Source organism: Octopus bimaculoides, chromosome 4 (genome assembly GCF_001194135.2).
Source record: "Octopus bimaculoides isolate UCB-OBI-ISO-001 chromosome 4, ASM119413v2, whole genome shotgun sequence".
Lineage (NCBI taxonomy): Eukaryota > Metazoa > Mollusca > Cephalopoda > Octopoda > Octopodidae > Octopus > Octopus bimaculoides.
The window spans coordinates 87,397,656-87,411,211 of record NC_068984.1 but is presented as its reverse complement, the minus strand read 5'-3'; the positions used below and the strand labels follow the sequence as shown (position 1 = coordinate 87,411,211).

Genomic DNA, 13,556 nt, shown 5'->3' with positions numbered 1-13,556 from the left:
CGGGTGGCACATAAAAGACACCATTTCGAGCGTGGCCGTTTTCGTGCGGGTGACACGTAAAAGCACCCACTACACTCTCTGAGTGGTTGGCGTTAGGAAGGGCATCCAGCTGTAGAAACTCTGCCAAATCAGACTGGAGCCTGGTGTTGCCATCCGGTTTCACCAGTCCTCAGTCAAATCGTCCAACCCATGCTAGCATGGAAAGCGGACGTTAAACGATGATGATGATGATGATGATGATGGACATGTATATAAGTTTTGGTGAAAAAAATGTAGTATATTATATTGAACCTCAATATCTGACTGGTATTTACTTTATTGACCAGGGAAGGAAGACAAAGTCAGTAATGAAGATTGGAGAATGGGCACATGAAAGAAGAAGTGAGGATCTTGTCTGTATTGAACCTTCATCTGATTGTGAGATATTAATTCTTTCATCACTGATGTGAATGACATTAATCCTTCAGCATTCAGTTTACTCTGTCAAATGTAATGCTTATTAATCTCATAACTTTGAGATTTCAATGTTGTGATTGTTTATTTTTACAATAACATTGTAGGGAATGTGTGAGAAGCCAGATCTAGCTAGTTTGAACATAATACAGGTAGAATGTTTAGGCCCGATATGGCTGGTTTAAATGTTAAAAGATTAAATCCAACTTGCCTCACACCACTCATGATTTGATGATACAGACTTCGTTTTAAGGTACAAATGCATTCCATCAAAATTTCATATTAATTTGTTCGAAACATTAATTATAATAATGACAAGGTTATTTTACTAAATTCTTAATTATTTTCAAAATTAAAAATGGGGTAAAAGGTGGTTAGTAACCTTCAACCCTGCCAAGACCAAATAGATGTCCTTCATTAGGAATCAGGTTCCCTATCTTCCTCCCATTTACATGAATTATGGGCCTGATGTATCACATGGTGAGACAGTCAAACCGTTTGAGGAAAGGTCTTTGAAACTGCCTGGTCTTACTTTTTCATCTGGTCTTTCTTATACACAGTCAATAGGTAGGTCTGCCTTCTGTAATGTTGGGTCATTGTATAGATCAAAGTACTACCTCACATATGAGGCTATTTTGTATCTTTACAAGTCCACAAATCATCCTTGTATGGAACACTGTGGTCATATTTAGTAGGTGTCCCATCTGGTCACTTGACTCTCCTTGAGCTGGGTTCAGAAGAAAGTCTCTAATTTGATTGATCCCTCTTTTGCATCAACTTTGTAACCCTTGTCACATCAACGTGATATTATCAGTCTTAGTTTTTCTATTGTTATTACTATTGGAAGTACTCTGATGAACTTTCTCTCTTAGTTCCAGATCACTTTGTGCCATCTCCACCTGACTCAAAACTCACAGCATCTTCATCCAAAAGCTGTTGTACTTCCATGAATATGGAAGTCTTTCTATGGTCACAGCTTTTTCCCTCAAACTGCCAGACATTGGAACTCTCTTCCATCTTATGACTCAAACTCTTTCAAGTCTCAAGTAAATTCATTCCTTTTGTCTTAACTTTACCTTCTACATAATCCCTTACACTAAGTGCCTTCTCACATTGTTTGGGACTTTCATAAAAAAAAAATTGAAACAATGGAAGTATATTTCAACAGAAATATGGTAGCAAAAAGTTAATAATTGCATATTTTTATGAACTGTTTATTTGACAATTCAAGTGTTTGTTCATTCAGTTGACATCAGTTCTTTATTTTACATGAGCCAACAAGGAAGAGTTGTTATGTGGTTACTTAACCTGCTTAAATTAGCCACAAAATCTTCCTCAAATCACAGCCTACTGTCTTAAAAAAAGAACACATTGGATAATATAGTTCATAATACATTATCTCAGAAAAAATGAAAATAAAACAAGAAGAGACATAACTGAAACATCTTTGATTATAGATCTGCTTGATCAATAACAAAAATATTGAGAATGGCAACCATCACCCAATTCACTCACACTGGTTAAAAAGTTCACTTCACAACCACATAAATCTTGGTTCAATCCCACCACAAGCACCTTAGAAGTGCTTTCTATCATAGGTTCAGGTCATCCCAAACCTTGTGACTGAAACTTGGCAGATGACAAGTATATAGTAGCTTCTACATGGTCACTCAACCAGCTAGAAGCCTCAAAAAAGGAAGTACATTGTAAAAACTAGCCCTAATAGCACTATGTCTATCTAGGGAAAAAAAAGAAAAGGTTAAATAGTCATAGTGGAGCATCTTTGATTATATATTCGCTTGACCCTAGGACTAAGAACAACTCCTCATGGAACATTATTCAGCACCATCAGTGGCATCTAAGGAATTAGCAAATAACTGAAATTCATAGATTTAGTTTTGTTTTCATTATGAAAGTGATTCCATTTATAACGAGTTAGTAAAAAAAAAGGGGGACAATGCTGATCCACCTTGCAGGTCCTGCCAGTTTGGTGAGATTATCATAATCATCATTTAACATCTGCTTTCCATGCTGGCATGGGTTGGACGGTCTGACAGAAAACTGGTAAGCTGGGAAGTACACCAAGTTCCAGTCTGATCTGGCATGGTTTCTATGGCTGGATGTCCTTCCTAATGCCAACCACTCCAAGAGAGTAATGGGTGCTTTTTACGTACCACTGGCACAGGTGCCAGTTACATGACACCAGCATTGGCCATGACTATGATTTTACTTGGTTTGACAGATCTTCTCAAGTATGGCATATCACCAAAAGTCTTGGTCACTTATCATTGCTTCCATGAGGCCCAACATTCGAAGATCAGGCTTCACTACCTCATCTCATGACTTCCTGGGTCTACCCCTTCCACAGGTTCCCTCCACAGTTAGAAATTGGCACATTTATGTTGCTATAATGTTCAAGCTGAACATCTGCAAGGAACAAAAAAATTTTAATGAATGCTTGCAATAGAAAGAACCTCACTAAAAGACATACAAGGAACAATTCATGTAGCTGACTTAACCATTTAGCATTCAGTCAAATGTAATGCTTATTTATTCACATGGTTTTAAATTTGTCATGCATTAAAATTTTGATGATGAGATTGTTTAGTTTTAGAATGACAGTGTTTGGTAGGTCTAAGAGATTGGATCTGGCTAGTTTGAAGATAAAATAGAAAGAATATTTGGGCTGGATATTGCCAGTTCAAATGCTAAAGGGTAAAACCCCTCTTTCTCTTTCACATGGGTATCATTCACATAAAAACCATAACAACTGCCTTCACAAGCTAATGAGGAAGTCTCACTCAAGCTACTAAAAATAGCAGCCAAATTTCCTTCATATTACATGCTACTATTTAAAAAAAAAGTCCTTGAAATATAGTGTTTGTTTGAATAAAAAACAGGGTGGTCATGCTTGGAATGCCTTTGATAAGGCTTGGCCTGTGGCTAAAAAAACACCTGCCAGGAATAAAACCTCAAAAACAACCTAATTTCATTTAATAGTACATGCTAAAACATGAAAATATTATTCTTTTTGACACACTACTAATAATATTGATGAGCAATAGCAGTAAACAACTTAATGTAACTGTCACAAGTAATATGACAATGCTTATATATAAAGAACATCACCATGCTGGGATTCAGGTCAAAGTGATATCATTGGTGTCATTAGTTCCACATTTGATTTTCCTTACTATCATGCATTGGATATATATATTGATCTTACATCATATCTTCGGTCTGCCTTGACTACTAAGGTAGTTCTACATCTGACTTGACAGTGGATAACTTTCACTACCAACAAATACTGCTGAGGTCCAGTCATACGAAAATATCTTTCATTGTCTAGGGGGTCTTTCACTGGCCAATATGATTGAAACAACGAAAGCGGTGAGCTGGCAGAATTGTTAGCAGGCTGGGCAAAATCTTGGTGGCATTTTGCCCATATTTGCGTTCTGAGTTCAAATTCCACCGAGGATGACTTTGTCTTTCATCCTCTTGGAGTTGATATCAGTTGAGTACCGGGGTCAATGTAATTGACTTATCCCCTTCCCCGAAATTAAAGCAACTGGTAATATTGTTGCTGCTTAGCCCAGGTCAGACCAGAATATCTTTTATCAAAAATGTATCTAGTACTACTTTATCTAACATATCCTCCCATTGTTGAAATGGTAGGATGTGATTTGAGTGAGATTGTGTCTAGTACTCCAAGCAGGCTGAGTGACTGCAAAAGGGTTCCCTTGTTAACACATATGCCAAGCAAAATCTTAAGAGGATGACAATTGTATACATCATGAAATTTGCAATAGCATTTAAATGCTCCTCTGAATATCAACTACTGTGATACTATTTATGTATCAACCATGGGGTTGTCCTCTTTGAAGATACAAGGACCAACATCACAAGGAAACTTGACATCCTGATTTGAAAGCCTTCTCTAATATTTGTTGCTCCAAATTAGCTACAATACATCAAGGTGTTTCCTTTTTTTTAATAATAAAGGAAACAAATTAAAAAGCAAGCATCTATATCCAACATAAACCATGCAGTGAAACACTACAGAAAGCAGAAGAGCCTAACTTAATATGTCAGAAATTAACTCTCCTCATAACACACAAACATGCTTTCATGAATTCAATAAAATTAGAGACATTATCCCTCCCAACTTCATCACCACCACTATTTTAAAGGACATTTCACCATGTTTGCATAGGCAGGCATGTCTTTTTCAGCACCATGTCACTAATTATTGCAGTCTTCCTGGGATTCAGCATTCTGCAATCAGTCTTCAACCCATGTCATTCTAGGTTTCATTCATCTACAGATTTCATCCACTCTCAGTTCTCTGTTCTTCTTTATACTTCTATCATCCTTCATACCACATGTTTACACAGAGCAGTGTTCTCTCTTGCACACTACATCTATCCCATCTTATATCCAGTTTTTGTCACAATTTATTTGCGAGTTGCATATCAATGAAGCATACTCATTTCATTCCAGAATGTACTGCTAACTGAAGTAGTCAGAGTAAGCAAATAAATAAAAATTCTTAGACGAGGGACAAATAGAATAAGAGTCATTATGAGTGCTAAAGGAGGTATTTCAATGAGGCCCCAATATGAACTACCTCAAAGTTGACTGAGAAGCATATTATAATTGTAGCATGTTCACATGAAGAGAGAATAGGATAGCTATACTGGTGAGCACGGAAGCTATATTTTATAACATGAGAAATGACAAAGGAACAAGTCATCTAGACTTCAGCAATATTACTTTGTCCAAATCACTTTGCCATAGCCTCTCTTAGATGCCATGTCAATGAATATCTTTGTGAATTTGTATTCTGATAACAGTTAGTTAACATCCAAAACAGTTCTTCGTAGCTTCTCTCAGATGCCATGCCAATGGGTATTAATATTATTTGTCGCTGCAGTAGTAGTCATGAAAAACTGTCTTTGATGGTCAGGACATGTAGCAAGAATGGAAGAGTCAAGATTCTCACACCAAGTCTTATTCAGTGAGCTCACTTCAAGTAAAAAACAAGGACCAACTCAAAGCAACATTAAAAGCCATTGGACTTGAGCCTAAATTGTTTGAAACACAAGCCCAAGACCGTACCAAGTGGAGGCATTCCATCACCTTCAGAAACATAAACTTCAAAGTCACCAGAAAAGAAAAGGAAGAAATCAAATGACAGAAGAGAAAGGCTTGACAAAATCAACCTCGTCCTCCACCAACATTGCCATGCAGTCAATGCCATCGACTCTTCTATGCAAGAATTGATCTACAGAGTCATCAACAGTATCACCATAAAGGAGCATTCAGCAAAACAGAAAATAAATACTTAAATATGAGATATTCATAGTAATGAAATCTACTCAAATTTCCATTCCCATTCAGGTAAATAGATTCTTAAATTCACTGTTAGATGAACCCACGTGGACAGGGTCCTATTTAAGCGAAGACTAAACGAGCAGCTGCTAAAATGAATTTCTGCAGCCAAGCAAGACATAAGTTGAAAATGTATTTATCTTAAATCTCCAGCTTTCTGAGATAAGCCACTCTACTTTACAAATTTTGACTCTCTTTCTTTCGTCAATAAAATGTAGCTACCCAATCATTTTCACTTTCTCACTCTGCTCTCTCAATCCACAAATAGAAAATACTAATGGTTCACTTTTTCTATATTATCATTGCTTTTATTGTTTTCATATTTTCATTGCTGCAATATTTGTGAATTCATATTTCAACATTTATTTTAACATCAAAGTTTCTCCACTGTAGCTTCTTACAGATGCATCGTCAATGAATATTTTTATGAATTCGTATTTTGCTAGATGAACCCATGTGGACAAGGTCCTGTTTAAGCAAAGACTAAACAAGCAGCAGTTACGACTATTTCCCCTTACTCTTCCTCTCTTATTAAAGTCAGACACACACATGCATACATATATGAATGTATAGTGTGTAAAAGAATGTATGCATTTGAATGAGTTAAACATAGATGTCTACATAACCATATATAAAGTTTTTATATTTTAAACTATGTTAGTCTACACATCACCATCAATAGTTAACATACTGACATGTGTTGGACAGTTTGACAGGAGCTGGTCAGCCGGAGAGCTGCCCAGGCTCCATTTGTCGGTTTCTCTAGCTGGATGCCCTTCCTAATGCCATACACTCTACAGATGTTTTGGGTGCCTTTTACGTGGTATGAGTATGGGTGCTATTATATGACCTGACCATGAGTGCTTTTTACATGGTGCTGGCATGAGTGTTCTTTAAGTGGAGCCCAGTATCTCAGCTGAGAGAGAGAGCAAGAGAGTGGGAGGCATGGACATAACGGACCTGCCTGTATGTATGGATGGCCACTTTCTTTTACCTAACTTGACGTGTCTTCTCAAGCACTACAATTACAGATATATGCACATACCTTTGAGAAATAGGAGAGACCCCCTTCACTCATGAATGACCATTGGATTGCACCTAGAAAGTCCCCCTCCAAGGCACAAGTCCTGGCAAGGTTATTTATGGAAGACCAGCAGTTGTCCATGCATACCAATCCTTTCTCCACATCACTGACATTATCCAAGGGAAAAGCAAATGCTGATACAGCTTGGCACCAGTGACATTGCAATTCATTTCTACAGCTGAGTGAACTGGAGCAATATGAAATAAAGTGTCTTGCTCAAGAACACAACACACAGCAAGGTCTGAGAATCAAATTCACTACCGCACGATTGTAAGCCTGATGCTCTAACCACTGAGCCATGTGCCTTTTTGGCCTGCTTGCCTAGCCAGCAGGGTGGCATCATTCGAAGACTAAAATAATGCAAAAGTACATTGTTACCAGTAATGCATAACAACATCTGATAGCCTGATTGGTCACGTGGTCACATGACATATGCTTTTATTCATAAGCAAATGTATGAGTATTTTGTACAAATATGTCACCTATTTTCAATATCACCACCCACACCTGCCTCATCCCCCCTGAAAACTTGAGGGGTTGGAAGGAGACTGTGAACATTGAGTAGCATATGCATATTTACCTATACTTATATCTATAACTGCTTTCATTGACATGTACAAGGACTCATTACCTCTAGGATTGTGCCTGAAAACGTATTTTTCTTCTTCACAGATGCCAAACACAATCCCCAACATGCTCTCACACTCTCCAGAAGTTCACAAATTTAGAACAGCCATGATCAATGTCAACATTATGAAAGGTAGGTCTGGCGAGATTATTGAAATACTTGACTGAAGAAATGTGGATGTTTGTTGCATGCAAGAGGTATGATGGTGGGGAGCCTCAGCTAGACTGCTGTGGGTAAGGGGTGTAGATACAAATTCTTCTAGATAGGAAGTAGTGATGGGATAGATATACTCTTGGCAGAGAAGTCGATAAATAAGGTGACTGAAGTAGTCAGGGTATGCAACAGAATTATCAAGTTAAGAATAGTCTTATATAATGTAACAATGACATTTATCTCTGCATATACTCCACATGCTAGTCTAGCAGATGAACAGAAAGACTGTTTCTATGAGTCCTTTCAGAAGTCTACCTCAACAACAAAGGACAATGACCTTATTATTGTAGCTGGTGACATCAATGGTCATGTTAGGCAACACGTCAATGGCTTTGATGCTAGAAATGAAGAGGGAACAAGGCTCCTGGAGTTCAGTGACGCAAATGACTTGCTCATCTGCAACACTAACTTCAGGAGACCAGCTAGCCATCTTGTCACTTATTAGTTTGATGGGCACTCAAGCCAGATTGACTACATCCTCATCAGAAGCAGAGGTAGACAGATGCTTATAAATACATAGTCCTTTCCCAGTGAGGAACGTATAACTCAACATAAGTTAGTGGTTAGCAACTTCAGACTCAGGGCACAGAGATGCAAACCAATTTGGAAAAGGAAATTATGGAAACTCAAAGATCCATCAAACAGTCAGAGATTTAGAGATATTCCAATTACAGTATTTAATGAGAAAGAGGAGGATGTTGTGAAGTAGAAGACAACTGGAAATTGTATAAAGTAGAGGACAACTGGAAATTGTATAAAGTAGAGGACAACTGGAAGTTCTTACGGAACAATCTTCTGAAAGCTGCAGACCAAATCTCTGGCTGGGACAAAGTTTCTGGCTGACAGAGAGAGACTTGGTGGTGGAACAGTGAGGTACAAAGAGCACTACAAGCAAAGAGACAGGCTTGGAAAGATTAGAGAGATGGAAGCAGCAAAGAGCTATATCAGGTAGCTAAGAGGGAAGCTAGGTGACAGGTTTATGAAGCAAGAGCAAAAGCAGAAAGGAAGAAGTTTGCCAACATCTTACAGAGTGAAGATCAGAGACTTGAGGTATTCAGGATCACTAGACAGTGTGTCAGAAAGAATTGAGATATTGTGGGAGAGAAGTGTGTATGGATGGATAATGGTATGCTTACACTCAGTGACTCTGAAAAGGAAGAGGTGTAGAAAGCTATTATGAAAGGCTAATAAAATGTGAAGAATGAATGAGAGAAAGGTAATCTCTCCTTTATGAACCCAACAGAGGATCAGCTATTCATGTTGAAAGTAGTATGATAGATAAGGCAATTAAGAATACGAAGGCAGGGAAAGCCCCTGATCCATCAGGAGTCACTGATGAGATGCTTAAAATATCTTGCAGAGTAGGATATGATCTAGTCACCCATATAGTTAATCAGGTTGTCCATGAAGGTGTCATCCCAATGACTGGTGTGACAGTATTATAGTCAGCTGCTACAAGAGTAAGGGAGATGTCTAAGATAGAAGTAATTACAGAGGTATCAAATTGCTGGACCAGGTATGAAAGTTACAAACTTGGAGAAAGCCTCTGACAGAGTATATCACTGTGTGATATGGTGGGCTCTGAAGAAACTAGGGGTAAAAAGTGGCTAGCGAAAGATGTGCAGGTCATGTACAGAGGTTCTGTCAGTAAGGTGAGAGTTAACCATGAGTATACTGATGAATTTAATAGACAGGTAAGCGTTCATCAGGGTTCAGTTCTCAGTCCCCTCCTATTCATCATCATACTCCTGGTCATAACAGAAGAATTCAAGACTGGCTGCCCCTAGAAACTGCTATATGCTGATGATCTTGCTCTGATAGCAGATTTTGTAACAGAACTAGAAAAGAAATTTCAGGTGTGGAAGCAAAACCTGGAATCAAAGGGTCTTAAGGTTAACTTAACAAAGACTAAGTTTCTAGTAAGCAAGAAAACAGACAGGATATTACCCCCATCAGTTAAATGGTCCTGCTTGATATGTAGGAAAAGTATGGGCAGGAATTCAATATGATGCAAGTTATAGACACATAAGAGGTGCAGTGGAAAAACAGGAGGCTTATGAGAGAAAGTAGTGCATGTATATGGAAGATGCACAGGCGCCACAAATGCTCCCGAGGTAGTGGATAATTTCTGCTACCAGGAGACCCAATTAGCAATAAGGGAGGATGTGCAGAAAGTGTAATCACTAGAATAAGAATACAATGGAGAACATTCAGAGAGCTTTTACCGCTGTTGCAAGGAAAAGTTTCTCTCTCCAAGTGAAAGGAAGACTGTATGATGCATGTACACAAACAGCAATGCTACATGATAATGAGACATGGGCATTGAATGCAGAAGACATGCAAAGGCTAGAGAGGAATGAAGTTAGTGTGCTCTGCTGGATTCATAATGTCACTATACATGTGCTACATAGCACTAGCATACTGAGGAAAAAGTTAGGCATAGGAGGAATTAGGTGTGGTGTACAAGAGAGAAGACTGTACATAGTCATGTGAGTTATATGGATGTAGACATTTGCACACGAAAGTGCCAATTGTTTAAAGTGGATGGAACTCATAGAAGAGGGAGATCCAGGAGGACATGGGATGAAGTAGTGAAGAGCAATCTCAAGATACTGAGCCTTATAAAGGAGATGACAAAGGACTGAGATATATGGCACCTTGCTGTACTCAGGAAGACCCATCACCACTGCAGAATTGATATCAGTGCTGGTGCCATGTAAAAAGCACTCAGTACACTGTAAAGTGGTTGGTATTAGGAAGGGTATCCAGCTATAGAAACCATTCCAAAACAGACAATGGAGCCTAGTGCAGCCCTATCAGATCCTGTCAAACTGTCCAACCCATGCCAGCAGGAAAAATGGCAGTTAAATCATGATGATGATGATATCTGAAATACAAACTGCAGAAAATTGACCAGCTAAGGTACTCGGTTACCTGTTGGATGGGTAGCATATTGTCTGTGTTTTAATCAGAAGACACAAATAAATGGCCAGCAACATGGTAATTGAATTCGTGCACAGGCAAAAAGAAAAACCAGATTTATTAAAGACACATTTGTAAGTATCAACTTCATGGAAATAGTAAATGTTAAGTTGGATAGAGACATTAAGATGTCATAGGAAATCTATAATCAAAAACAGTCCAGATACAATTCAGTTATAGATACTGTTTATAACAGTGAAGGTAGAAGATTTGGCTGTCATTTCTAGTATGTCAAGCGACCATGAAAAGATCTCGTGGCTCGTGTAATTTACAGATAATTACTGAGTAATTAACCTCAGTAATTTACGTTCTTTTAAGTACAGGTAAAATTTGAATTTTCGTTTAATCAAAAGAAATTAGTGCCTATGAAAAAGCATCAATTAGGTTATCTATAAGTATAATTATTTCGAATTAATAATGACGAAAAAAATTTAAATTAGTAAGATACTCAACAGCCCAAAACGCTCGAGAAGAGATCTGAAAAGTTTGATAAACATACACACAACACATGCAAATATATACAAAGGTATACGTATAGAAGAGCGTCGGCACAGGTGAAGGGGTATTGGTTTGAAGAATGGCATAACTACAGGGTAACTACAGACCTCCCAAAGTCTAGGGGGTAAAACCCTGTAGTTATGCCTGAAGAATAACGAAATTAGTTTTATCGTAGAATACAAAGTAAGAATTTATTTTTTAGAATATAGCGTTCTCACACAAGAAGACACTGGAATTAAAGGCATTTATTTCAACCTTAGCAACCTTTTGTCTGTTCCCTTCGCAGGGATCTGCCTGCAAGAAAGACAGGCATTGTTCCACAGTAGGCGCCAGAAACGTCATACAAAGTTAAACTTTTCGTTTCAGAATATTCATAGTTGTCAGCACAGATTTTGCAAAAATTTTCCAAATACGTCTACCTTTAAATTATTTCAAAATTCTTCTGGTTGTATTTGATTCTATTTTACAAGACTGATTGTGCAACAGAGAAGCTATGTTCATAAACACATTCCATCAGTCGCGACCCACTGTCCCGACATATGTGTGTGTGAATAGCGGATCATGAAGCACATATCGCTATAAATAATAGCATGTAAAATATTGGGCTGAAAATCGAAAGGTGAGACACGAAACTCACATCTGTGGGTATCATTTTATATTTTCTATCCAGAAGGGTTTTCAACTCAATATTTACATGTTATTATTTATAGTTTTATGCACATCGAGATCTACTGTTCCAAAAAAGAATTAAGTTTATAAAATTCTTACAACGTCAACACAAACATACACAAACACAATAACAGAATGATACATATTACATGTGTAGGGGTGGATTGTGTACTGGTAAGAACTATATTAATATATACGTATATATATATCACCTGGTTTTGAAATTTGCTGTAAATTTCTTTTCGCGGATCTTTAATCAACATTGTATGAAATCACAAACACTTTCAAACTTTTAGCCGCTCTTTTTCTAAATCAAAACGTCAGCCACTTCCTGTTGTGGTAACATTGCACAGAATATATGCTTTTGTGGTGTTTGATATTTTAGTTCACATTTTAACACACAAACTAACTTTTATACAAATGTATAATATTATACAGAAATGATATATAGGAATGTTTAATATTGTGCATTTATTTACTGTTTTTCAAAACTGAAAATTATTTTGAAAAATTAACAATCGGAAGTAACTTCTGAAAATTCTTTTTGGCAGACGATAAATTTTAAATGTGAAATTAATATTAAATACCGCTTGAGGATAAATTGAAAATTGAAAGGAAAATAATAAAGTTTAAATGCGCATACAGTAGTAATGGGGAGCAAAATTCAGCAAAGAGTATTTTTTCTGAAATTAACAATCAGAAGTAACTTCTGAGAAATACTTTTTGGCAGACGATAACATTTTAATTGTAAAATTATGATTAAATGCAGTTTGTAGGTTAACTGAGATACGATAGAAAAATAATTAAGTTTGAACGAATGCCCAATGGTTAAAGGGAATAAAGTTAAACAAGAAGTATTTTCTGTTTAGAGATCGTAACAGTTATTTATATTTTTATCAGAAAGAATACAATTTGCGTTAGTAAATGGAAGAGACAATTCATATTATATAGAAACATTTAAGAAATTGCAAATAAATTTACCAGTTTTTAAAACTAAATATTATTTTGAAAAACAATCGGTTGTAACTTCCGAGAAATTATTTTTGGCAAACGATAAGTTTTAAGTTCAAAATTAAGATTAAATGGAATCTAAGGGTTGATTGAGAACGGAAATGAAAATAAAGTTTGAATACATACACAACAATTGAAGGGAACAAACTCAACAAAGTATATTCTATGTTTAGAGATCGTAAGATTTATTAAAACTTCAATGAAAAATAGTACAATTTTCATATGTAAGCAATAAGTAAATGGTAAACATAGTTAATAAGTAAACAAATACTCAAAATCGAAGCATGCTCATTCCGCAAATCCTACCAAATTTATAAGAAAGTATAACCAGTGTCTGCATCCAGTACAATTAAAGCAAGATCGTTTCTTTCTTTATTTCTTTATTTATTTTACATTTATATATTTTATTCGCATAGTACGCTACAATTACGAAAATGTATTGTTATTGAAATAAGCAAAACGGCAAATTAAAAGCAATGTACTTTTTGAAAATTCACCCGAGGAGACGCATCTGCATTTACGATGCATTACAGCTGTTTGTACAGCATCTCACTAACAAAGTACCGGTACATGGTTCTGAATTAAGTCACGTGAATTCTAATTTTTTTTTTTTCATATTTCATGTAT

General features: G+C 36.7%; 1 protein-coding gene across 1 annotated transcript in view; it reads right to left on the bottom strand.

The window, feature by feature from the left end:
- Window positions 1-12,262, bottom strand: part of LOC106870207 (cell division control protein 45 homolog) — a 66,835-nt gene extending 54,573 nt beyond the window's left edge. Inside the window, exon 1 of the mRNA XM_014916209.2 lies at window positions 12,131-12,262. Within this exon, the coding sequence (XP_014771695.1) occupies window positions 12,131-12,181 (51 nt within the window). The 5' untranslated portion in view covers window positions 12,182-12,262. The remainder of the gene's footprint in view (window positions 1-12,130) is intronic.
- Window positions 12,263-13,556: the final 1,294 nt, after the last annotated feature.